At 40.9% G+C, this 27,831-nt stretch overlaps 1 protein-coding gene across 1 annotated transcript in view; it reads left to right on the top strand.

Annotated features, from left to right (window-relative positions):
* Positions 1–14,659, top strand: part of DDB2 (damaged DNA binding 2) — a 29,752-nt gene extending 15,093 nt beyond the window's left edge. Inside the window, exons 2-12 of the mRNA XM_086492510.1 lie at positions 10,261–10,351; positions 10,446–10,573; positions 11,571–11,693; positions 11,832–11,920; positions 12,010–12,130; positions 12,564–12,655; positions 12,751–12,880; positions 13,365–13,613; positions 13,800–13,996; positions 14,078–14,359; positions 14,528–14,659. Of these exons, the coding sequence (XP_086348636.1) occupies positions 10,261–10,351; positions 10,446–10,573; positions 11,571–11,693; positions 11,832–11,920; positions 12,010–12,130; positions 12,564–12,655; positions 12,751–12,880; positions 13,365–13,613; positions 13,800–13,996; positions 14,078–14,333 (1,476 nt within the window). The 3' untranslated portion in view covers positions 14,334–14,359; positions 14,528–14,659. The remainder of the gene's footprint in view (positions 1–10,260; positions 10,352–10,445; positions 10,574–11,570; positions 11,694–11,831; positions 11,921–12,009; positions 12,131–12,563; positions 12,656–12,750; positions 12,881–13,364; positions 13,614–13,799; positions 13,997–14,077; positions 14,360–14,527) is intronic.
* The last annotated feature ends 13,172 nt before the right edge of the window (positions 14,660–27,831 follow it).

Raw genomic sequence — 27,831 nt, 5'->3', positions numbered from 1 at the left:
AGAGAGAGAGAGAGAGAGAGAGAGAGAGAGAGAGAGAGAGAGAGAGAGAGAGAGATGATGAAATGAAATGTTATATTAATGTCTTCAAAAGGCCATAATGACCTATGAGACCCGAAAGTTACAAAGTGGTGGATCTGATACAAAGTCAGAGTAACAAAATAACCTAACAACAGTACAAAACAAAGATACATACTATGGGGTCCTAAGTTGGTCGATGTGAGCCAAGCAAAAAATTAAGCAAAAAATGGGCGGCTTGTTGGGATAGCTGAATCACAAGAGATCTAACATCAGTCGTTGGCGAATCTCATCAATTTCCTCCATGGTTAGTAGTCTGACCGGGCGTCGTGCATGCCTGGCCAGCGTGCTCCGAATTTTCTGTTGTAGCCTCTGTCGATGATGTGTAGTTCTTCGCAGTCGCGGGCGCCTGGATTTCCCCAATTCAATCGCTCGGTCAATCAGTGTGCCTCTGGTGTGAGACAAGGGGGAGCTCTGTTGTGGGAGTGGCTCTTGCGGCTGTCCCGTGTCTGCTCTGAAGAAGTCTGTGATCCGTCTTTGAGACTGGCTAGCCTTGCCATTCATCAGGCTATCTCTGTGTCTGCGCAGCTCGAGCAAGAACAAACCCAGACATCTCTGATCTTCGTATCCCATGACTCTTGAGAGTGGTCCAAAACCCTCTCTGAACAAGCAATGGAAGCGGCCTCGTATCTCGTAGTAGACGGGGCAGCGACATGTATAGTGTAGCTCTGTTTCAGGTTCCATGTTACACAAGGGGCATGTCCTGCCCTCTGTTGGTACTCCGCTGTATCTCCCAATCTCAATCCGCAACTGGTGAGAAGATGTGCGTAACTGGCCAATAGCACATTGTATCCCATGAGACAAGTGGGTATCCATGTATTTGGGTCTCGCCACAAAACCATCTTCCGTAAGCTGGAGAAGGTGGTCTCTGTAGAAAGCCATCTTCGTGCCCAATTCCTGTGCTGGTTGTATCCATGTCCTCCTGGTGTCTAGCTGGGTCAGGTCTTGGCGTATGAGCTTGGTGATCTCTGACTGTGTAAGAGTGAGAGATGGTGCATCCAATGAGTAATTGTCACCAGCGTGTGACTACTATCTATCTTTTTTGTTGATTTCTTTCTTATTATTTATTTACTTTCACTTTTTGGAAACACCCCTCGGGAAATCTAACTGCCCTGCATTGCATAGCTAGTGTGGAACTGTTCAGAGGAGTCCAGGCCTGAGGGCAAGAGAGCACTAAGGTTGGACAAGGACTATGGTTAGCCAAAGTGGGGTCATTGACTAGCCAAAGTGGAATCCTTTGCTACATAGGCTACATTTCAGTTTTTGATGTGGCCGCATTGTACAAAGAGGGTCAGATGACCTAGAAAGATACAATGGCATCATCTCCTAAAATTTAGGGAACTGCTTTGGGACATGAAAATGTGTTCGCGTCATTACCTCCGGAATGACAAGGGGAACATTTTTATTACTCTGCAATGAAGTCAACCGGGCAACCGGTCGGGAGATTTTTAGGCGGCAACCCCGAAACGGGAAATAGCTTGTAAATGCGCCAAGTGGCACATTTCTGTGCACTTTCCTCATGCAACAAGAAGTGGCGCTGAATTTATAGCTGGGAGGCTCATTTTGCAAGTTCCTGTCACAGGTTAAGAGCTATGGAGTGCTTCCTTTCCCTCCTATGTACAATGCGGTGCCAGGAGTGATGCCCTGCACGCTACGCACTGCCCTCTCTCTCCCCTATGGCAGTATGTTATGCCCCTCTAGTGGGCTTTTCAATTGACCAATGTACAGTTGTGTGGGTTCATGCGCGATTGCCGAGGCAAGAGCCTCTTGCACAGGTACTGGATTAGCTAGCGGCTAATCTCCCGCAAGTACAGGTGAATTCGGAGAGGTTTCACACTAGAAATCTCGTCCGATTCAAAGGGCAAGTAGCCCTACAGGTGCGGGAGCTCGAGGACTTGCTACGGATGCGACCGGCACGCGAAACGGAGCCCGAAACAGTAAAGTACAGCCTGCTGTGTATTTTTGCAGGTTTAGGGTTTTGTCCCTAAACGGACCCTAATACCCCCAGGAGGTTTGGGGACGCGAGGGGGCAGCTGTATAGGTGATCTGGCGCATTTTCGGGGCTGAAAACAGAGAATTCAGCGTGCTGCAGATTCTCGCCAGGTTTTGCAAAGTGCCCGTATGCGTCGGGAAAGTCATTCAATGCGTGGGAATACTGACTGTGAAGGGTAGAGTTATGTTGCCAAAATCGGGCCGGAACAATTGAAATTCAGCCAAGTTGTGCGGGGCAGCTTGTAGGGAACCACAACGTTTATTCCCTCTTTTAAACAATAAAGAAATACCGAAAGGGGCGCCTAAGTTAGCGGCCAATCTGGTGTCGGTCTTCTTATACAGGTGCAATCTAGCAGCCTGTATCCCTCTCCCCTTTGTTGTGTCTTGAAAGTACAGGTAAAGTGGGCGACAAATTAAATGGGTGAAAGCAAATAAGGTTAGTCTAAAGTCTACCGCCCTTTTTGATAGTACAGGCCGGTTACATGGTTCCATCGCCGGGATTAAATCACTTTTTCCTACAGAAGTGAGCCTTGGTCAGTTTGGGCTTGAAGACACAGGGGATCATAGACCAGACACAGGGAATTGCAATTATGGCTGACAGCCCAGATGATGTGACTGAAGAGGTTTCCTCTTCACAGGGTAAACAGACACATGAAGTGGGTGAGTCTTCAAGACCACCACAGATGGATGATGATATATTCAGGACCCAGTTGGCTACTGCTGTGGCTATGTTCACACAAGTAATGCAAAACCTGAGGTTTTTAGCCTTTCTGCAACCTTCTCTTCCGTCTCAGCAAGTTGGGTCACTGGATCATATTCAAAAGCCTGTTAAGGCTCAAGCACAGGTGATTCATACTGCAGAGTCAATGGAAGCACCTGTACACTTGACGGAGAACATGCAGTCTCCACAACCTGCGCCTAAGGTGCAAGAACAGGTGGCTCAAATGCCAGTCTTTCAAGCTGTACCAGTTCAGCCCGCCACTTTTCAGCAGCCTATAGCTGGTTCTAATGGGCAGGGAAGGAACCTACAGGCTATGCAAAAAGTCTTCCCACCACCTTCAGTACACCCTGGCTATTTTGGAGGTGGATCGGTATTCCAGAGCATGGCTGGTCATGCACCTGGAAATCAGTTTTACACGCCAGGAACAGTGTTCGGGGGTGCTCAAACAATGATGCCTAACCCCATGTATGGTGTCACGGGCATGCTACCAGGGTTTCAAAGCACTTAGGGCCAATTTGGGATGCCACATGCAAATTTTGGTATGGTTGGAATTACAAATCAACAACCAAATATGGCATTTCCAGGTCAACTTAATTGCGGTCAGGGAACACAAATGAACCCTAACAGTGTTCCCATGTTTCAGTCACTTCCATATGACAACTTAACGCCGCTGGAGAGGCAAACTCCGTACAAAGAAGGTGGCAAAGGTGTGACTTTCACGACCTTTACAGGGTTTGATGACAGGAAGAAGGCTCTCTCATTCCTCCAACAGTTTGACAAGGCCTATGCAGGGGGAAACTTTACAGAGGCTTCAAAGGTTCGCAAGGCAGCCACTTTCTTGACAGGGATGCGGGACAATGGTGGACAACTTTATTGCTTCAAGGGCAAGCTCCGTCCACATGGATTTACTTCAAGCAGATTTTTGCAGCAGCATGGTTATCTGATGACTTTGAAGCAGATGTCATGACAGAATGGCACTAGCTTAATGCTGCCACTTGCAAGAATCTGGATGACTACAATCGGAAGTTTTGGAAAGCTCTACTTCCAGTGACTTCCTATAGATTTGTGCCATTGACAGAACAGATTGAAAAATATTGTTGTGGCCTACCCAAAGGATTGAGAAAGTACTGCACGAAGACCAAAGTCACTACTTTGACGCAGCTCATTGAGGTAGCAAACACTGGCAATGGTTTGCTCAAGGGAGAAGATTGTGAATTTAATACTGGCGTCAAGGAAGGATCAACCAAGAAAAATTCAGCGAAGAAGTATGTTCCCAAGGAGGTTCCTAAAGTGACTCAGGAGCTAGCCAACGCAGGGAAAGACAAAGCTAGGGCTGAATCAGAAAAGGGACCAGCGAAGAAATGGAAAAGACGTTTTCCTCGCAAGTCGGAAGAGCAAAAGAAGGTCCCGAGGTCAAAGAACAAATGCTTCATCTGTGAGCAGCCTGGCCACATTGCTTACAATTGTCCTACAAAGAAAAGGCCAACTGATTCTGAAGACAAGGAGGACAGGAAAGGAAAGAAGCCCATGGCTGGTCTAGTGCCAGATATGGTGGGCGACAAGCCAAATTCAGATGCAAGTGAGCTTTGCAGAGCATGGGGAAAGGTCAGGGATCAAACAGTTCTTATCTTCTTTGATCCAGGTGCCAAAGCCAACTTCGTTTCCCCAGAATTGGCTTCAAAGTTGGGAATCAGACCTAAAGAGATGGAATATACAGCAGAGGTAGGTTTGGCATGTCCTGGCCATACAGAGGCTGTGACACCCACATTGGAAAGTTGCGCCTACGTATCCAGTCCTATGTAGACGCTGAAGAATTTTACATCATGCCACTGGACGGATGTGATGTGTTGTTAGGTATTCCTTGGTTATTCCGTGTACAGGGAATCATGGATGCCTACAACAAAAAGATCACTGTACACAGCAGGGGAAAGACTCACGTTCTGGATGTAAAGCTTAAAGGGGAGTCTATTCCCACTGTATCAGCTTCTGCTATTACTTCTGTAATGAAAAAGCATCTTTCGCGTACTTGGTTTTTGCACGTGAAGTGTTAGATTGTGATGAATCAAATTTATCTGTGCTAGATAAAGAAAGGTCAATGTTTTTACAACAATATAGTGACTGTTTTTCTGATTCATTACCGTCTCAATTACCGCTAGAGAGACCCGAGGACCGTGCGATAGATTTGGTGCCAGGCAGTAGCCCACCAAATAAGCCTCCGTACAGGGTTAGTGCGGCTCAGCAGAAAGAGATAATGGGCCAAGTACAGGAGCTGTTAGAAAAGGGGCAGATTCAGCCCAGTTCATCTCCATTCTGGTCTCCAGTGTTGTTGGTGCAGAAAAAGGATGGCTCATGGTGTATGTGCATCGACTACCGTGCATTGAACAACAATACCATCAAGAATAGGTTCCCTATACCTAGAATTGATGATATTCTGGACAAATTAGAAGGAGCAGCTATGTTTAGCAGGATAGATCTAAAGAGTGGGTACCATCAGATCCGCATTAGATCAAAGGATGTGCACAAGACTGCTTTTAGAACGACGTTTGGCCTTTACGAATTTTTAGTGATGCCCTTTGGTCTCACAAATGCTCCTGCTACGTTCAATAGGATGGTGGACAGAATTTTCCGTCCACACCAGCAGTTTGTTGGTACATTCTTTGATGACATGATAGTCTACTCAAAGAATGAAGAGGAGCATAGGCATCACTTGGCCATTGTGTTCAAAGAGCTACGCAGTCATAGGTTGCTCATCAATGCAAAGAAAAGTGAATTTTTTCTGGAAGAGATTCACTTTCTGGGACACATTGTCTCAAAAGGATGGGGTTAGAATGGATCCTGCAAAAGTTGAAGCGATCAAGTCATGGCCAGATTTGAAGACGGTGCACGATGTCCGAAGTTTCTTGGGACTATGCTCCATACAGAAGGTTTATCCGAAATTTCGCTGAGATTGCTTCACCTTTACATGCTCTTCAAAAGAAGGCAGTCACCTTTAGATGGACACAGAAAGAGATTTCAGCTTTTAATCTCTTGAAGGAAAAGATGACTTCAGATCCAGTCATTGTGTTGCCAGATCTTAGGAAGTCATTAGTGGTCCAGTGCGACACCTGCGGTAGTAGCATTGGTGCAGTGCTAATGCAAGATGGCAGGGTAGTAGCCTATGAGAGTAGAATCTTGCAAGGGCTAGAAAAGACTATGCAAGTCTATGAAAAAGAACTGCAAGCCGTGATTCATGCGCTCTTAAGTTGGAAACACTACCTGCTAGGTGCAGATTTCATTGTTCAAACGGATCATCAGACCTTGCGATACTTCTTGACACAGGCAAAGTTATCTAAGAAGCATATGCGATGGGCAAATATCTTGTCCATGTTCCACTTTCAGTTTGTGCATGTGGAAGGCAAGAAGAACGTTGTGGCTGATGCCTTGTCAAGGAAGCCACAAATTTCAGCTGTGTCAATTCCTTATCATCATGAACTTGATCATATGAGGGAACAGTACGCAAATGATGAAGATTTTGCAAGGGTCTTCAAGCAGCTAACGGATGGACAACGTCATGAACACTATCTTCTGAAAGATGGGTTCATGATGATGCATGGCAGATTGTGTGTCACAAAGCCATTGCGACGCAAAGTTATGGAAGAGAGTCATGTCCCACCGTATACAGGGCATCGTGGTATCGATGCTACAGTTAAAGCGGTTGAGACATTCTTCTACTGGCCTACATTGAGAAGAGATGTGGATGCCTTTGTGCGAGAATGCCTAATATGCCAAAAGGTCAAGTTTGACAGGCAAGGGTTATTGCAACCACTACCTATTCCAGATAGACCATGGGAAAGTATTGCTATGGATTTTATCTTTGATCTTCCGAGAACGCAGACAGGAAACGATGGTATTTGGACCATCATTTGCAGATTCAGCAAGCATGCTCATTTTATTCCTGTCAGGAAGAAGATAAAGCCAGATCAGATGGCTCGCTTGTTTATGAGCAATATTTTCAAGTATCATGGCATGCCACAGTTGATTGTTAGCGACCGTGATCCACGCATGACAAGTTTGCTCTGGAGAGGTTTGTTTGAGAATATGGGCGCAACGCTCAAATTCTCTTCGTCATTTCATCCTTAAACAGATGGGCAGTCAGAAGAGGCAAATTCTACTGTCCTAGATCTGTTGAAGTGCTATGTGCCGGAGCATAAAGGAAAGTGGGAGCAGTATTTGCCATTGGTGGAGTATGCATACAATAATACACCACATTCATCAACTGGCAAGGCACCTTTTGAGATAGTTGAAGGTGGCAAGAAAGTTCCTCCCATACTGCATACAAAGGACAAGATATTTGAAGCAGATAAGTATGTTCAGGACATGGATGAAATGTACAAGAAGGTCAAAGTGGCCTTAGAAAAGACTCAGGCAAAGCAAAAGAAAGCAGTTGATCGTCACCGTCGTGAAGTGGTATATTCACTTGGTGATTGGGTGCTTTTGCGCTTTGAAAAGGCAAGGTTAAAGAAGATGAAGGGCAAGGAAAGACTGTTTCCAAAGCTCAGCATGCGTTACTATGGGCCTTTTCAAGTGTGCGACATAATCAGTGATATTGCATATAGGCTGAAATTGCTCGACAGTTGGAAGATTCACAATGCGTTTCATGTGAGTCTTCTCAGACCCTATGTGGGTGATGTGGCAGAGGATATGCAAGCTGAAGATCAGCCGGAAGTCGAGGAACTTGACAAGATCTTGGTCCTGGAAGAGATTTTGGCACATAAAGAAAGAAAAGTGAAAGGCAAGGTTGCTAGGCGTTACTTGGTAAAGTTCAGAAACTATTCACCAATGGATGCTAAGTGGATGGAAGAAGGTGAACTTGCAGAGTCACCAACTTTGTTATCACTTTACCTTGAAGCCTTCGATTTGCAACCTACCTTGACCCCTTGAGTTTCAAAGCTACATGGATTGTCAGTGTGACAATGGCTTCTGAAACAAATGATGTACATGGTATTTAAAGTGAGCTCAAATCAAGTACATGTTACATGAATGTTAGAGCTGTACAGATTGTCAGTTTGGCAATTGCTCTTATGGAATGTTCAGAAGTTTGGTTAGTGCTATAGAAGTGAGTATTTCATACAGTAATTGCTTCTATTAAAGGGTACATGTGTAACTGCATTCTTAAACTGACGGTTTGGGTATGCTCGAAAGTGTTACTGGGCCCAACGTGTACTATAAGACAGTGGCAAAATGTGTGCCTACCATTTTGTCATTGGAAAGTTAGTGACTCAAAGCAATGGCAGAGTGCGAAACTACCACTATGTCATTGGGACAGGGTTCACAGGTAGGCAATACATGTGTCGACGAGGTGTTGAATACACCAGGGTTGACAATGAGCATGTATGTGTCGTACATATGTCGACAGGTGTTGAATACATCAGTGTTGACTGTGAGCATGTACGACATAGATGCAAACGAGGACGTTTGAGATTTCAAGAGGGGGTATGTCACCAGTGTGTGACTACTATCTATCCTTTTTGTTGATTTCTTTCTTATTATTTATTTACTTTCACTTTTTGGAAACACCCCTCGGGAAATCTAACTGCCCTGCATTGCATAGCTAGTGTGGAACTGTTCAGAGGAGTTCAGGCCTGAGGGCAAGAGAGCACTAAGGTTGGACAAGGACTATGGTTAGCCAAAGTGGGGTCATTGACTAGCCAAAGTGGAATCCTTTGCTACATAGGCTACATTTAGTTTTTGATATGGCCGCAGTGTACAAAGAGGGTCAGATGACCTAGAAAGATACAATGGCAGCATCTCCTAAAATTTAGGGAACTGCTATTTCGGGACCTGAAAATGTGTTTGCGTCATTACCTCCGGAATGACAAGGGGAACATTTTATTACTCTGCAGTGAAGTCAACCGGGCAACCGGTTAGGAGATTTTTAGGCGGCAACCCCGAAACGGGAAATAGCTTGTAAATGCGCCAAGTGGCACATTTCTGTGCACTTTCCTCATGCAACAAGAAGTGGCGCTGAATTTATAGCTGGGAGGCTCATTTTGCAAGTTCCTGTCACAGGTTAAGAGCTATGGAGTGCTTCCTTTCCCTCCTATGTACAGTGCGGTGCCAGGAGTGATGCCCTGCACGCTACGCACTGCCCTCTCTCTCCCCTATGGCAATATGTTATGCCCCTCTAGTGGACTTTTCAATTGACCAATGAACAGTTGTGTGGGTTCATGCGCGATTGCTGAGGCAAGAGCCTCTTGCACAGGTACTGGATTAGCTAGCGGCTAATCCCCCGCAGGTACAGGTGAATTCGGAGAGGTTTCACGTCAGAAATCTCGTCCGATTCAAAGGGCAAGTAGCCCTACAGGTGTGGGAGCTCGAGGACTTGCTACGAATGCGACCGGCACGCGAAACGGAGCACGAAACAGTAAAGTACAGCCTGCTGTGTATTTTTGCAGGTTTAGGGTTTTGTCCCTAAACGGACCCTAATACCCCCAGGAGGTTTGGAGACACGAGGGGACCGCTGTACAGGTGATCTGGCGCATTTTCGGGGCTGGAAACAGAGAATTCAGTGTGCTGCAGATTCTCGCCGGGTTTTGCAAAGTGCCCGTATGCGTCGGGAAAGTCATTCAATGCGTGGGAATACTGACTGTGAAGGGTCCTAGTACAGTTATGTTGCCAAAATCGGGCCGGAACAGTTGAAATTCAGCCAAGTTTGTGCGGGGCAGCTTGTAGGGAACCACAACATTTATTCCCTCTTTTAAACAATAAAGAAATACCGAAAGGGGCGCCTAAGTTAGGGGCCAATCTGGTGTCGGTCTTCTCATACAGGTGCAATCTAGCAGCCTGTATCCCTCTCCCCTTTGTTGTGTCTTGAAAGTACAGGTAAAGTGGGCGACAAATTAAATAGGTGAAAGCAAATAAGGTTTAAGTCTAAAGTCTACCGCGCTTTTTGATAGTACAGGCCGGTTACAGTAATGGAATGGTGGCAGCCGGTCTATGCTGAACTCATGTGCCTGAAGCCATGATGTCATCTCCCCATACTAGCATGTTGTATCTCCTTGTATGGCTAACTGTCGAGATGATTCAAGTGCTATGCGAGCATATCTGTCTCTAGGAAGTTCCCTTGTGCCGTTTATGAAGGAGACTGATCTGGTGAGCCCCTCCACCACAAGTGGGGGGGCCGCTAGCTCTGCTCGGATAATGGCCCGTGGTACTGATGCCTTGGCTCTAATGAGCCGCGAGATCATAGAGACGAGAGGTTTCTCCATGTTCCCCCATCCGTCTGAGCGACCCGGCCTCCCGTGGTGATCCAGTGAAGGTCCCCATATCTCGGTTCCATAGAGCAATGCTGAAGCCACCAAGGTGTCACATCCTCTCCAATCTACCCAATGCTGCGTGGGCTCCGAGAGAGAGAGAGAGAGAGAGAGAGAGAGAGAGAGAGAGAGAGAGAGAGAGAGAGATTTTCGAGTAATTTTTGGTTATGGATCAAACAGGTGTGCAAGGCCAAAGATCATCAGGCAGGATTTGTGGGCTCTGTATATGTAGACTGCCCTAACAAGCCTTGTTTTCTGTGCAAACAACCTGGTAAGTGTTTCTACTTGTCTATATGTTTTCCATCTTGTTAAGGTTGGGATCAATGTTTTTACCAGCTTATTGTCTGCATGTGAATTGAATGAAGGACATACAACTGCAACTTGTCCCCATCGGATTGCCTCCGAGCATGGAGTTACACCTGCTCCAAGAAGACAATCTTTGGGCATGATCGATTTTGTGCATGAAAGGCAACTACGAAGCCAAATCCAAAAGGTTTGTTTGATGAGACTAGTTTGTTTTGTCTGGGTTTATGGTCCTTGAAATGGTGCCATCTTCTAGCTGCAAAAGAGACATCCACGTGCACTGGTTTATGCAGGGGGTGTACATTTAATGTTTTTGAGTTTTCTGGTTTCCTTTAAACTGGATTGATTAAACTGGATTGATTAAGGCATTGCATTCCACTGCAGAAAACTCAATTGTGGTGATTGTTAAAGCATGTCTTGAACAATTTCAAGAGCTTCATTTAAGTGAATTTTGCAGAGGCATGAACAAAATTCTGGAAAGCATCATTGGGAGACTCTTGTTTTGTTATTGATATGGGTCAGTAGATGCCAAAGATGTCCTGCAAAGTGGTTGATTGCCAGTATGTAAATGCCCAGTAAAAGTTTTGCTACAAATAGTGTAATATTCATTCTTCATCACATCAGTCAGTAAAATGTAGCTGACTAGCCCCATCGAAGGTTGCAACGGCTCACATTTAATTTCCCGGTCAAATTATAGAGCTTTTAGGTGGTTGCTCAACCTGTGGTCAGAAGGTATTGGATAATGTTTTACCCTGCATGAGAAGCTGCCAAAGAGCAAGATGCTGGTTTGATGCGGCCACGCGTGCTGTTATCTGTGTCATTTTTCCTGATAAGATGAATTCTTTTGAACGCATCAAACAATTTTCTTGGAAGAGTAGCAGGATTGGTATCAACCTTTCAAAAAAATTCTCAGACTTGCCTTGGTACCTTAGTCCTTACATTGTTGAGATAGATTGATACTTAGTTTTATGGGAAATGTTTTTGTTTGTTTTTGCCAGTCTGATAGTTTTGTCATTCTAAATTGAATGTAGAATTTGAGTGTATTCTCACACTCACATTGTGCTCTAATTGTGTGAATTTAGCTGCTTTTGTGTTGCATGTCTGTCTGTCACTTGTTTTTCGGTAAATTTCTACTTTGCTTTTCTATTGCTGAAACTTTCTCAGCAGCTTTTCTGTATGCATCACAGATGATGCCACCGCCTGTTGTCCCCAACCGTGTGGACTGTGCCATTATTAAGCTGCACAGCCGGCGCGTGACAAACTTAGAGTTTCATCCAACCAAAGATAACATACTTATTTCAGGGGACAAGGTGCGCAAATGCCTACTGCTCTACTTCACGAAGAAAAAGCAAAACCCACTGCCCCCTGCACGCACTTCCCTTCCTTTATCTCCTGCTACACCATGTTTGTATCGTTGTGAAAGCTTTTTAACTTTTTTGATTGAGCAGAAAGGCCAAGTTGGTATTTGGGATTATGAGAAGGTTTATGAGAAGACTGTATATAACTCAATACATACTTGCATAGTAGGTAGCATAAGGTACTATTTTGACTTATTTCCTTGGGATCATTCCAACCATTCGGCTTGAAATTGGAAGCATCAATATAAATTGTTTACTCCTATTACAGGTTCCATCCCACAAATACTGAGATGATTTATAGCTGTGGTGCTGATGGTACAGTCAGCTGCTCTGACCTAGAAACTGGGCTTCCAAATCGAGCTATTGATTTGAACCCCGACGGGTGGAATGTAAGTCGATGTCTCAAGGTGGCAGCGCATGTAGAAAATAAGCTGCTTGCGTACATTATGAAGTGAAACATGCTCAAATCTACAAATGGCATTTGTGTCTTGTGTCTTTCACCTGCATGTAGGTAGGTGCAGTTGTACATGCGCTTGTATGTTGTGGGAGCATGCGCTTTTGTTTCTGTCTCGCCTCGTGAGGCCATTGGATAATGCTTAGTTTGGGAAGGTCTCTATTTTAACCATGCTGTTGCCGCCAAGCAATCTTAAATCGCTTGCGCACTTGGGCCGTAAAACATTGTGGCAAGCTCTGACGGTCTAGCTTGCTGCTTCAATGACATGACCGCTGGGATAGCATTTTACCACAGTTGCAATATGCACCGAGGGAGGGAGGAAGCATGCTAAGGAGGGAGAGAGGTTTTAACGTCTTCGGATTGTTTAGGGTCCAAGCACATGGCGGATGATTTACGGGATGGATATAAATGGAACAAGGAATGTTGTACTAGCCAGTGACAATACTGGCTTTTTGCATCAGTAAGGTTTTTTTTTCATTATGCGTTATTGCTTTCAAATGGTTGTGCTTATTTGTAAGTTATTGATGGTTGACATGTGGCTTTTCATGTGTGCAGGGTGGACATCAGGACAAACAGCAGAATTGGAAAACCATTGCTGATACACAAAAAGGGTTCAAAAGTGGTTGGATTGCATTGTAACCCAGTAGATCCGGACCTTTTCATCAGTTGTGGCAATGATCATATGGTGGGTTAAGCCTAGAGAAGTGTGAATGGCTCTATCTTAAAGCATGTGTAGAGAAAAATACATGTGGTTTGATTGCAAGAGGCACACGTAGGTGTGTGCATGTGTGAGTGGTAGAGCGTGGTTGTGACGGGGAAGTAGAAGAGGGAAGCCGGCCATGGCTCTTCTCTAGCTTCCATTCTCCTATAGTCCTCTTCACTAAGCTTTATTAGAAGAGCTCTCTCACATTGTGGGATGCCTCCATGCCTTAGGAGTGCCCTTCTGTCAGTGAGCCTGCATATGCATGTGCAGACATTTTTGCAAGTAACAGCTCTTGCTTAATGCATTGATTATGTGCCTTTTTGTTGTTTGGTTTCTAGTCAGAGGGCTAATCTATCCAGGTTTTCTAGAGTGATAAGAGCTGATCTGTTGCGTTGTTTGCTTCTGTAATTGGAATATCCATTGGTTTCTGTGTTGCTAAGTCATTAATGTGATGTTTGTAAGCCAGGCACGAATTTGGGACATGCGCTTTTTGGATGCTGAAGGGCAACTAGCAGAACTCCCACATCCAAGAGTGGTGAATTCAGCCTTTTTTTCCCCTAAAAGCGGAAACAAGATTTTGACTACTTGCCAGGACAATCGGTTGAGGGTTTATGATTGCATTTTCAGTAATCTGGCTGAACCAAGCAGAGAGATCGTACACAGCCATGATTTCAATCGATATCTTACATGCTTCCGAGCGGAATGGGATCCGAAGGTTTTGCATTATCTTTTCTATCGTGCTCTTTTTTGGCATTGGTCGGGCAGGGGCATTGAAGGATAAAAGGCATGTCTATGTACAATCACAGCAAGGCAGTAGTATACAGCACACACACACGGACAAGCATGCATATACAGAGCTTTAAGCAATAGTAAATCTGTTAAAAGGTTTCTCATTTTGCAGGATCCAAGTGAAAATTTAGCAGTTATTGGTCGTTACATAAGTGATGATTTCAATGGGATTGCTTTGCATCCGATTGACTTTATTGACGTAAGCACAGGGCAGCTTGTAGCTGAGGTTGTGGACAAAAACATTACGACCATCACTCCAGTAAACAAGCTGCATCCTCGATTAGATGTACTTGCTTCTGGTAGCTCAAGGTAGTGACATATTTGATTGAAACATAGGAAATGCTCTGGTAAAGGTGTTTGAGTATCTCCTTTTCGCTGTTGTATTCATAGATCTTTATATATCTGGAGACCAAAGGATGAAATGGAAGATGATGATAAAGGATTGGAAGCGGAAGAAGAGATCAAGAGAAAGGTCACCATCTTTACAGTTCCAGATCATGCTGCTGCAAAGAAGGGAAAGGATAAGAGGAAGTTTGATGAGGATGAAGACGACGACGACGACGACGACATGCTCTGTAATGGGAAGCAAGGGAAAGCTAAAGCTGTGCAACCGTCCCCTAGCGAAAAACAGAAATTACAGCGATGACATTCTGCATTTGTACCAGGTCAAAAGTGAGTCTGAAGTACAGTTATTCAATGTGCATTATGTAAAGGAGTTTGAAATTTTTGTGTAGACTGAGTCTACCTATGTGCTTTGCAGGTTTCATAGTTTAATCTTAAATGTTCAAATTGTGGTTCTAAGTGGAATTGCTAAAAAGTCTATAAAGCTTGAATGTGCAGGTCAAGCAAGAAAAAGGAAAGGTCTGTCATGGATTAGTAAGGCCATAAAAGTACTATCTGTAGCTCTAATATTTGAGGAAGGTGTGACTAGTGCATGGTGGAACCCGTCGTCATCTTTTTCTCCTCCTCTATCTTCATTGTAATGTTACTTCTCCTGGGTACTAGTTTAAAGTGTTTCCCAGCAGGTCAATTTGTCTTTATTTTCTTCTAGGTTAGAGAGAGAGAGAGAGAGAGAGAGAGAGAGAGAGAGAGAGAGAGAGAAGAAGAGAATTTTAACGTTGTAGGAAACCATCCCAAGAGACCTTAAAGATCTATCCGACGAGGATTCGAGTTGAACTCAAGACCTCTTATTCAAGAGGGAAATGGCATAACCAATTTACCACACTTTGGTGATAGAAAGGTTATACCATTTTCCGAGAGAGAGAGAGAGAGAGAGAGAGAGAGAGAGAGAGAGAGAGAGAGGTTTTTATCGACGTAGGAACAATTTCAAGAGACCTAAAAAATCCATCGTACGAGCCTTTGAACTCTAAAGACCTGTTATTCAAGAGGGAACTGGGATAACCTATCTACCACACTTTGGGTGATAGAAATATCATTCCAGGTTCTTTTTCTTATTTGTCTGGCCTACTCTCTCAACCTTGAATCCCCTCATATCTACTCATTTTCCTTCGTACTAAAGCGCTCAATTATTGATATACGCTCTGTTCCATAGTGTTTAGCATTGATTCTCCTCTATTGGAGTGTTTTGCATGTTATTTATTTTTAAACCCAAATGCTATGCCATAACATATAGAAGTGCTCAAAGGGGTGCCTTGACAAAGTTTCCCACCCATACATTATCATGGGCAATGGCCATGTAAAGCAACGCATTTGCACTTCTTTTTCTCTTTCATTAGGTAGTTATGAAGTCTGTGAATGATCAAGTGACTCCCTATGAAACGGGGAGGAGAAGCTTGTCTAAAAAGATGAAAAGAAACTCTAATCTTTGTGCTTCTATAAAAATACTCCTCCTTTCCTGAAAACACTCTTTTCTTTTCCAAATATGCTACTTCTTTCTTAAAACTTACCCAAAAATTTCTATATCTTTTCCATGGATCAACTCTTACCTTTAAACATAGTTTTAAGATATTAAGATGCTCCAGTCCTTGGAAAAGTTAATGTTCTGAAGTGGAGGGCCATAATTAATAGTTTAAAAGTCCACTTTTTGATCCGATTGTTTTGTTAAAACTCTCTATGGCTTAATAAAGTGCAAACCTCAAATACTTTTATAGCATAATTAAAATAGTTTTTATTGACAAAACTTGGGGTATGTTATAGCATTGTATGACCTTAAGCCCGTCCTTAACCCTGCACACAAAATATGAAGGCAATGATATTGATGCACCTCCCATGTAGGCTCTGATACAACTTGTGAAGTGCATGTGCATGGATGCATGCACACATGCATGCGGGAAAGGAAGAAGCAAGAACACAAATTTGGGTGGAATGCAATGAGAATAATATACTTTAAGCCCTTGTGAAGCGCGCCTACGCGGATGTATTTGTGCATGCATGTGGGGAAGGGGGGAGAGGCAGGAGCATAAATGTGGGTGAAATGCAATGAGGATAATACACCTCACGTCTTATATCATTTTATGTAATGGATAAAGAATAAGTTAGGGTTAGTGATGAGTCTGGCCAATTGGAATGAACCCCAACAACAAGAAATAGAGCATTATGCAAAACGCAAACAACGAGAATGAGAATCAAATCACCATGAAAAATCAAGACAGAGAGAGAGATCCAATGATCTAAAAATAGTATTTCCTACTTTCAAAGGTAGGCAAAGAGATGATTGAAATGTCCACATTTAGACATTTGAACAATACACTGATCTAAGAGACATAAGTGAAGATGATTGGGATGACTATTTTTCATAGACACTAAAAGAGGCAGTACAAAAATAGTAATATCATTATCCAGCCTGCAAGCTCAAAACCTACAGTAAACTAAAGAAATCTTTCTTACTAAAATATAGTGAGAACTGCGGAGATGCAGAAATCCTCTGCAAATTGGATAAAATCAAGTAAAGTAAGCTTTCGGTCAAGAGTTCTGAATCAAAGAGCTAACTAGACAACTAAATGAGCTTACTAGAAGCTATGCAAGCTTGGTTCTTAAGAGGGTTCGAGGATAAGAAAATCAAAGAACAGGAGGTATCAACACCTACCAAAAGATTCAATGATCTGTTGCAAAGAGCAAGTTCCATCTCCAATGACTCTTCTACTAAAGATTTGTCAACGAGCTCCAGCTCTTTGGATGATAAGGAGTCATAAGACACATCCAAGAGCAAGAAGAAGGGGGATTGGAGTAGAACATTAGAGTTGTCCAAATAAATTTGTGGGATCTTGCGGATCAGACCTTTGGTTGGGAAAGTAGAGATCTAGGGCACAAAATGCAAATCCAAAGAACATCATTGTGTTGCTAGTGTATGTATTTCAAACCTTTTGGACATCCGTGGAATAATTGTAAGATTACATACAATCACAAAAATTGACAAGGAGTACGTCAAACCAAAGAGATGGAAGTCAAACACTCATTGTGATGCAAAACCCAACAAAAAACGAGAATGAGAATCAAATCATCATGCAAAATTCAAACATGGAGAGAGGTGTAGTGATATGAATACAGAATTTTCCACTTTCAAAGGCAATAGAAGAGATGATCTAGATGACCACATCCACATTCAATCCTTTGAGCAATATCTTAAAGCTACAATATACAAGCGCATCAACTTCTCGGAGCAAAAAGCAACAATTTTGTGTTGGGCTCTTTGAAGATTGGAGTGTGTATCGTTTCCAACGTGTCTGCGCTGAGAGGTTGTTGATATTTTTTTCAATTTGCAACCATTTATCTAGCTAGACATTAGCTTCCTCTAATATTGCAAGTTGGGCGGCTCCACTTGGTGATATATTGTTGATCACAAATGGGCCGTTACAACGCTTTTTAAACTTCTTGGTATGTTGCTTAAGGGTGTAGACCAAGACGTAGTCACCCTTTTGGAATCAAAATTGAATTACCCAATTATTAGAAAAGTTGATCTGATTTGCTTGGCCACTTGAGGGTACGTACACACAGCTTTGTGATGAAGCGTTCAAACAATTGTTCCTTTATCATGAGAGGAGCATATCGTGAAAGGCGGACAAACTCTTTGTAGTAAGCTTCAACAGACTTGTTCCTCAGTGTGCAAGAAAGAAACTCTCATTCATATTAGTGGTAGAGTAGTCTAGGGGAAGATATCACTCCTTGAGATGATGCTTTAACTCATGCCAACTTTGGGTCACCTCTGATACTTGGTAAGATTGACAAGTGAGCTTCCACCATGTTCTTGATGGTCCTTCAAGCTTAGCTCTCCCCATTATCCCCTGAGCAGCTACATTGTAGCCGGCAAGAGAAAAGTAGTTATCCATTTGAATTTTCCATTCTTCTAGTTGAGTAGGCACATCATCACCCATGCCTAAAAGGGGACATGGTTGCACAGATTTGAGCAAGGTCTTCACATCCTTATCGTGCCCAAAAACGAGTGATACAACAAGTGGTATCTGATTTGGTACATGGACAACTTGAGGTGCTGGTGGTGCTCATGTATCTGAAAGCACAAAATCTGAAGTGTTAGCTATGGGCAAGTCCCGAGCAACTCTATCTCTTGGGAGTTTACGTGGAATATTTCATGGCTGTGGCAAAAAAAAAAAAAACTTTCTCTTAGTGATAGGTTCTTTAATCTTATAGATACATACGGATAGATTTAAAACTCTTTAAAAGACATACATTTCAAAGGATGAGTTCTCTTTATCTTGCCCAAAATTTACACTTGGAAAATAATTAATGATCAAGAAAAGCACTTCCTTAGCATTTCTAAATGCTAAGTTCTTCCATTTTGATGTTTTTGAGAGGATTTATTCAAAAACCCTAGGGCCAATAGTGAAGAAAATACAATATTCTAGACTTGGATAAAATTTGACAGAGGAATTATTATCATTTATTTTTGGGAATATAACTTGATATTTTTTAGATTCTAAGCTAGGTGATTTATTTTTGGGCTTATTTAAGTTGATGACATACTTGAAAAGACCTTTCTTAAGTATCTTGACCAATTTATCAACCTTAACTACTCTTAGAAGAGCTCTGTCCATTTTACCTTGTACTTGTATCTTGTTCCCTTAAATTGTATGCAAATGTTATATTCCTTTGATTGCAGTAACTTGTTGTTTTCTTGCTCAACCACTCAAATCCTTACAATTTTCCTAAATAAATAAATAAATTAAATTAAATCTTTGTATCTTGCCTACACAAAATTAAATGAGAGCTAGAATGACCTTTAAGTTGAAAGGAAGGTGAGCCAATGATGCTCTCAACTCCTTACCCATGGACCAAACCTCGAGTTGCAGCATCTTAGTGATGAAAGTGGATATGAACTTATCTTACTAAATCTCTTTTTTGTGTGTGTTTCTTTGTTCCTCAAAAATCTTGATTTCCAAAACGGTCTTATTAACTACAATTTGGTTACAAAAAGTTTTTACAAAAGCTCACACGTTTGAGTACTTTCAAGGGATATTCTATTGCTCTACCTTACACTAAAACTTATTTACCATTTGTATTTTGAAAAGAAAGAGTCCCTTTTGCAGGAAAGATGAGGTGGACAAAATGTTCTAGCATGGTCTCCTTTTCTCTTCTAGAGTTTCTACTTCCATTTCCTGTTGCACAATTCCGAGAACTCCTTCTCGAGAGTTCCTTGTAATATTGAATTTCATTTTCTCTTGCACAATGTTTTTGAGAACTTCTCCTTCTTGCGAGTTCCATTCTCTTTTCTATCCTTACCTCAGTCTCTTCCTACAAAAGCTCTACTAAAATGTCTATTTGGCTAAGGATAGAAACTGGGCTCTCATACCACTTTTGAGGGACATGCCAGGGACCGCCGGATGCACCATCTCCAAATGGGTACACAACAATTCTTGACATCCCTCCCACTTGAGACCAACACCAAGACATGAATTCTCTTCGCTTTGATGCCAACTCAAGGGGGCAACAACATTTACTTTTCCTCATCTGGACCCCTTAATCATAAAACATCTTTCCTTATCGATTCAACTTTCTAATCAAAGTCATTAAACTAAATTTGAACTGAGCCTTCGGGGGTCAGATGGTGGGAGTTCTCTAATTTACTGACGCTTTCGCCCCCCTGGTTATGACCAACCACAGTGGCTAGTGCGTTCTCCTAAAATGAGTATATTTTCTAACTTCATGAATCCCTCATTCCCAAGTTTGATTTCCGGATCCCTTTACCCGTTCTTGACTTAACTAAATGGACAACATAAAATTGGGTTCAACTTTTCGACCAACAAGTTAACCCTCCGGAATCCACCTTCCTACTGAACCATTTGATAAATGCACATGTTCAAGTAGTACTATGATACTAGAAAAATAGTATTCCAAACATGTCGATGCATGAATACATTTTAAGCATTTAGAAGCAGCATGCAAACTGTTACATATCCTTGCAAGTGTGCATTTATTAGGTCGTTTTCAACTTTTTTATTTTTGGAATATTTAATATCTTTTTTCTTTTGTATTATTAAAATTATCTTGTTATGTTTCAAGCAGTCACATATACTTTTTCAGGCATATTCCTATCCTCATCAACACAGGACTTTGGTATCATGTTTCCTCCGCAATGTGTGGAGGCCGTGCCTTTACACAATTTTCAAATTTTTATTTTTCTTTATCTTGTCTGGGAAAGGCTTACGAAATTAATGTACCTTAAATTACTTTTAGATAAATATCTCGAGAAGCAAAGAAAAGGTACGATTGATGATAACAATTGCGGAATAGCCCATTTAGGCTCCTAGCCTTTCCAAGGTTCCTTTTTACCAAACAACTATAAGAGATCCTTAATTAAATCACATCTTCCTCCCTTATCAGATCCGTTCTTGGATCCATTTTACTTCGTCCTTTTGTTATCTGCATCATGCCTACCTAGACTAGGCCAAATTTTAGATGCATTCGCGGGTCCTTCCACCCGACTGAGACTCACTCCATCCAATCTCAATTCTAGGAGAGTGAATGAACTCGTGCTCAAAATATAAACCAACAGTTATCAATCCTAGTTAGAAAGAACCATATCCCATTGCATCCCATAGGTAAACACCTGCGCCAACCTTTTTTCCAAACATGCAAGACAAATTTCACACTTAAAACTTCTATGTTATGTTAGGGCTATCTATGTCAAGTCTTCTCGATAAAGTTTTAATCCTACTTGAAATTTAGATTAAGTTCAATGAGTTATAATCCCTTAGTTTCTATTTTCTTTTAATGTCTACTCAAACAAGACCTTAAGAAAACAACCAGTCTCTTGGGAGTTAAGGTTTTTTATCGGCGTAGGTTTCAAGGTAAGCCTATCTTGGACGAATCCCATTTGTTTTCTTTGCACCATTTGCCATCTATGGGGCATCTCTATTTAAACGATGGGAGTTTTATGTTCAAGAAACACGGTCGTCACTTTTGTGAAGCTATCCCCCTAGTCTCTCCCCTTTGTAATTGCAAAACAACTTGAAAGTCGACAAACTTGAAATGAACAATGCATATGCTCTCTACAATGACTTGTTTTTTATAATGTGAACCACGAGTTGGGAATGCAAAACTTTAGAGTGCACCAACAACTTGTAATCTTAATGGAGATAATCATAAAACTTTCTTTGCTAGATTATACACAAGCATATGATTGATTATGCAAGAGTGGAATCCTTCAATGAATAGTAGTGTAAAAGTAAAATGCGAAGTTCCTAAGAGTGGACATGCTAGTGCAGTGGAAAATGCTCATGCAATGGAGTATGAATGATTAACAAATTCTTCTTTAAGATGGGTTTAAGCTGATCTGTTCTTCCGTGGAGAGGGTTAATTACATAGCTAAGAGAAAGGCTTAAGAGGTTTGGGATTTTTCAATTGACAAGAGGAAGATAACCTCTTGGAAGGAAAATCCTCTTTGAAAGAAAACTCCTTTGATTATGATAAAATTACCCTTCAAAACTCAACTTCCTCTTGAGAGAATTAGATATTAACTTAATTACATCACTATAAATCTTACACACATACTTTATAGAGAGGGAAGAAAAAAATTCTATTTTTCTCATTTAACTTGATTGTATAATCAAAGAAAAATTTATGAGAGCATTTCTTTTGGAGAAAGGATAATGCCTCCTCTTTTGGAAATTAAAACTAGCATAAAAAATTTCAATACTTAATTGCCTTTGATTATGGCATTTATCTCTATTAAGTAATTTAGGTAAAATAAAAAGAGTAACTTGAATTTCGAGAAGAAATTTTGGCGGGGATTTAGGGATAAGTATAGATACTAGTCACCATTCATTATGCACACTATTTAGATAAGTATGATCTCCATGCACTTGTAGATAAATAGTGTCTTTCCACTCTCTCTAGGCCATATTAGCCTCGTACTCTAGAACCTGAAATAACATCGTAGTTAGTGATTAGTAACGTTGTTAGTTAACAATAAAATTTAATAATTTGTTCTTCTAAGAAATCTTGCTTATGGAAACATAGGAGCTTAAGCATGGGTTAACTTTGAATGAAAAGTAAACCAATTTTGTTTTAAGATATGTCATAGCATGAAAATGACAAGAAGACATTACCTTGTGTGTGTATGGTAGAGTCTTCTCTTCACTTTGGGAGAGTATTGAAGAAGCTTGTTGATGTAGTCGGCTCTCGCCCTCTATATCTTCACTTGAAGACCACCAATTGCACTACTTGAAATGAGACAAGGGAGATTCAAGGTATGGGAAGCTTGAGGGTCAGGAGAGAGGAGAAAGAGAGTGTAATGAGAAGAAGAAGATCAAGTTATGGAAAGCTTGATTAGGGTTTTGGCCATGGTTTCTCTTGGAGACAGGGTGTGTGTGAAAGTGGCTTAGATATGGATTTCTCAAGCTTAATCTCAAGTTTGTACCTTGAAAAATGAGAGAGAGAAGTGTTGAAAGAGTAGAGAAGGCCTCCTTTTATGCTTATTTTTTATAAGAGCCTTTACTAATCTATATAGCATAGATAAGTTATATTTACTTATCTTGATAACATATCTTGATTTTCTAAACTTTTTCAATAGCTCACCTTATCCTTATCTTCTCTTTCTTTTTTCTTAACAATAATTTTCTTGAAAAGGAAAAAGCTAATTTTTCATGCATTGGTTATGTCCATGTCCCCATGGTGTAAACTGAAAGTGTCTCGAGAGTAAGCTTTGGTGCTTGAATTTAGCCCGAATTTATCCGAATAGTTCTTGAATTACTATTATTATTATTTTCTTGACTAAGTGGCTTAGATGTGTTGCTCAAGAGCAAGGGCTAGGTGGAGGCCCTTACTTGAGGGACAAAGAAGGTGTTGGGGCTCATCAACATATGAAAGACTAAATCTGAAATACCTTTGGTCACTATACATCAACACTAGAAAGAAACACTTCAGACATAGCAAAAAATACACACAGACAACTTCATAATGAGCATAACACTACACTGGGATAGATCAATCTTAGTAAAGAATATGGTATGAGTTTTATTCATCAAGAAGATACATCCAACTTAAGAACAAATACATGATACATAATCATGCCCCACAATGTGCAATCTAACTCCTTGAAGTACCAAACACAAAACATGTAACTACCCAAAATAAGTTCTTTCCAAAAATATTTGACTCAGTAGATTCAACTCAGCAAATCCAACCCAGAATTCCAACTCATCACTATCAGACTAAGTATATGTGCTAAATATAGCTCAACAATATTTACTAAATTTGAGTGAGCATACAACATCTAGTCAACACATGTGGCATGTCTTAGGGGTGGATTTCAATGAAATTTAACTCGGATCCACACATTCCTTGATCACAAAAAGCTACAGACTAAGAACAAAAAATTATCCTACTATCTAACCTTCATTCTTGTTTCTCAGTCAACAGTTGCTTCACTAGGTACATGCTCAGTCTACATGTTTGCATCAATTTCAAGATCAGTAGCTGGTACTTTAGATTCAACAATCAATTTCTCAGGTACCTCCATAGCTACAACTACATTATGATCTTTGCTGCCTCTTGATTTTCTTCTTCCACCATTGATCTCTGTGGACCTTCTCCATGTTCTAAAACATGTTGCACATGTTCAAGACTTTGCTTCTTCTGATCTAGCACTTGCCTCTCCATCTCCTCCTCTGCTCTGTATTCCTAAACTTTTTTATGCAAAACTCTCTGTCCTTCTTCAATTGATCAACTTTTTTCAACAAATTTGCTTCATAATTGCTCACAAAACCTGTTTTAATAGCCTCATGAAGATGCTTAACTATATCTGTCAATCTCTCCTTGATAGCCTTCCACACCTCTTGGATACTTCCTATGGTCAGATCTCCCTTAGACATCAACACACCATTCACATATGCATCATCATGTCCTAAGACTTGTTTCTCTAGCTACAACAAAGGTTTGGACCTCTGATCAAACATTTGATTTTGGACCTGTAACTCTGTGTTCTTACTAGCCAACTGCTCCAATCCAAGCTGTATTTTGACCTCCAAAGTTAATGTCCTATCTTTTAAACATGCCAAGTGACATTTTAACTTTTTTCACTTCACTTTTATGATGTGTCAAAATTTCTTAACAGCTCTTGTTTATGCTTCTCTTCCATAGATTCTATCTTTGATTTCATACTTTCCATTAATTGAGCTTGTTCTTGTAGCAAATCTTTAGATACACCAAAATCTTCTACCTACTGCAACTGAGTCTCTAGTTGAATTTGTTGCATGCTTATGCACTCTTGCACAATTGCAAACATCTGGAGAGCCATTCCACTATCCTTTGCAACAACATGTCCCTGTTCTAATGCCCCTTCAAAAGTTAAAATTTTTGCCACCCTACATATGAAATCCCATATCATTGTGCTCCACTTTTTGACAACATGCCAAAGTAGGGAACCTTTGAAATACAAACACACCTAAATTACATCTTACAAAATAAACTTATGGAACCAAAATTCAATTAGAAATCCTCTACTCCAAAGATAAAGTGTAGGCAACAATTCAGCCTTGGTGAAACAATTAGACAAGAACTCCAACAAAACATCCTCTATGAAATTTTGACTATCGGCTCTGTAGGTTTCTGACCTCTTTTTGACATACTTGTTGCAATTGATTGAATTTCCATTGCTGAGTGATCTGATGCACTACTGCCTTTTTGCAATGCGGCCTTTTTGTCATTCCATTGGAATTTTTCCAACTCCGTATTTTCAAAATCAAATCATACTCCTGTGCAAGACATATACAACCTATTCCATTTACCAAGTCCGCCAAAACATCCCTATAATGCATTCTTTTTTGCTCCATTTGCAACTCCAAAATGTGCAACACATGAAATTCCAAATTTTGATAATCCGCTATCCATATCTGGCAGTCCATCCTAGAGAATCCACCAATTCTACTCTCACTAGCTTTTAAACACACATCCTCAAATAAAAGTATATTTGGATTGACAATTACTTGTTGCACATCAATGTTTAAAATGCACATTCATTGAACTTAAACTTGAAATTCCATCATTCTGCATATCAAACATCATTGCATGCTCCACAAAACCTGTTAAACCTGTTTCATACCCCTCAAAGACTTTCTCTTGAGTTTCCTCATGCTCAGATTGAAACAACAATCAATATGCTTTTTCAAATTCTTTGCAATTGAAACATGTCCTTGTTCAATATTCACATGTGACATCAAAATCTATCCTTTAGAACATTCAAAATCAAAATTTTGATTCTCCTAATCATCCGCAGTAGTGACACAATGGTCTGGTTTTTTGCCCAAATTTGCCAAGCACCAAAATCAACATCTATAAACTCCACTAATGTTCCTTCAACACTTGAAATATAACCATAACAATTATCTGTAACAAATATGCCTTGATGTATAAGAACAGATTCTGCTCCTCTTTCTCCTAATTTCTCTTGAATAAACCTATTTGCTAGAAATTCCTCCCACTGATTTAATCATTTCAACATTTGTGTGTAGGATTCAAATATCAAATATGCAATATCTTTTGGATACAAATATCCTCTTGTGTGGATCTCTGTGATGGAGACTCCTCTTGGGCTGATATGTTTTCCACAAATTTTGCCTCAACAAACTTGATCTTAGAAAATTTCTCCTGATTTGTTTCTTTTTGGTTGACTTTGCACACATCATTCGTGGAACCTAGAAACAACTCAATCACATCCTCCTCTGTATTCATCTCACCATCCACCTCTTTAGGTGAGTTTTGAATAGCATGAATAACATCGTTGTTATGTATGACATGCTTCTGCTCACAAATAGGGTACAAACGCTTTCCATATGCAGATACATAAGTCTGAGCAACAGATTTTCCTCTTCCACTCCATGAGTATACTCTAGTGGTAGGTTAGGGGTATCTAGGGGTTCTCCTAGGCTCTTTTGGCCAACCTCCTTTTGCACCTCCTTATCTTCCATCTTTGGTATCCCCACTTGGTGGATTACAGACTCCACAAAAATCCATCCATCATTATTTCCATCACTTGAATCCCCTTTGAACTCATTCTCATATGCATCCCTCAATTTCTCACATGCCTTCTTTGATTTACTCACCGTTTTCCTACTTACACATGACTTTTGTCCCTCCCCTTTGCATTCATATAACCATTTATATGCATTCTCCAAGTCATCTTCAAAATTATCTAACTTCTCTAAGGATATTTTCATCTTGTTATGGGCGGTTGCTTTATGCAATTTGCGGCTAACATTATGATGTTTTGTGCACAAATCCACCATGCACCACTTTCTACAAGCATCTCCCTTTGAGCACTCATCAACTACATACGAACAATCATCCACCTCATGCTTCTTACTCATGCAAACCTTACATTTCTACTTGTTCCTTTTACCCTCCGTGACAGTCACTTCATAAAAATACTCTAATCATGTTTAGCCCTCAAGATCCATGCACCACAACAAACAGAGAGCCACGGATACTGTACTAGGATTCACAAAGTCCATTTAATTGGTTGCATAAATTGATTGGGATATTTTAGTTTAGTGATGTATTTGTATGTTTGGAGAATTTTAGTAAAAGATACCATTCTTCAGTTTGCTTGCTTTGAGATATCTGATTATGAGCATCAGATTCAACATCAGACTTCTCTATCTAATTTGCAAGGAATTGCCCTTCTATCTCTGCTAAATCAGCCATATTTCCACCATTCTTGACTCTCCATGGCTACAAGGCTCTTCCTTGACTAATCTGATCTACTCCTAATCAAATCATTAGCAAAAAATTTCATTTGCTGATTGCTCTACATCACCTGGTTGAATCTGCACAACCTAAATTTGCAGTGCTTGAATATGCAACACTTGTTACAACAAAATTTGAATTTTGAATTTGCACCAATGCTTCTAATCAAATATGATGGTTGAAACCCATCATCTCTCTTGCTCCTAATTTTTTTGCTCTTTGGTTTAACACTTTCTCCTTGGAAATAGGTTCTTTTATAGCATCATCACTCGTGAAACCCAAATAGACATAGTAGACATAGTAGAAAATGCTGGCACAACAAACTCATCACGTGCACAAAAGACAAAAGAGGCACAACACCATTGCCAAATGTGTTGGTGATGGTTGATTCCTCCCAGGTCAACATCAAATGGACTAGCAAGATCGCCAAATGTATTGCGGCTCATCAACACATGAAACACTAACTCTGAAACACCTTTGCTAACCATACATCAATATAAAAAACACATAGTCAACTTTAGAATGAGCAGAACGCTACACAGAGATAGATCAATTTCAGTAGAGAACATGGTATAAGTTTTATTCATCAAGAAGATACATCCATCAGTAAGCACAGCTCATTGCTCACGACATTTTTCACAATCAAGAGGCTGATGATCCCCTTCTTTATCTTCCCCAAGCTATTGTCATTCCCCAAGTATGAGAGAGAGATGGTTATCATCGTTTGAGCATGACAAGGAGAGGTGATCAAGCTAGCAGCTTAAGGCTTGATAGCATTGAGAGTATGGGTGTTCAATAATGACACCAAACGAGAGATATCTAAGCATTTTTGCATAAGGGAGAGAAAGATTTCTAAATGGCTTGAGCATGAGGAGGAGACAACGAGCTATGGCCACTCATGCATGGTAACTAATCTTTCCAATTTTAGCGACCAAGTCTCCCCGTTCCCTACCAATAGTGCTAGCGCTAGTAGGCACGTGCCCTTG

The sequence above is a fragment of the Adiantum capillus-veneris genome, chromosome 20, assembly GCF_014529385.1.
Source record: "Adiantum capillus-veneris isolate H3 chromosome 20, ASM1452938v2, whole genome shotgun sequence".
In the NCBI taxonomy this organism is placed as follows: Eukaryota; Viridiplantae; Streptophyta; class Polypodiopsida; order Polypodiales; family Pteridaceae; genus Adiantum; species Adiantum capillus-veneris.
Note: the sequence above shows the minus strand (reverse complement) of the source record. Positions and strands in the feature narration are given on the sequence as shown.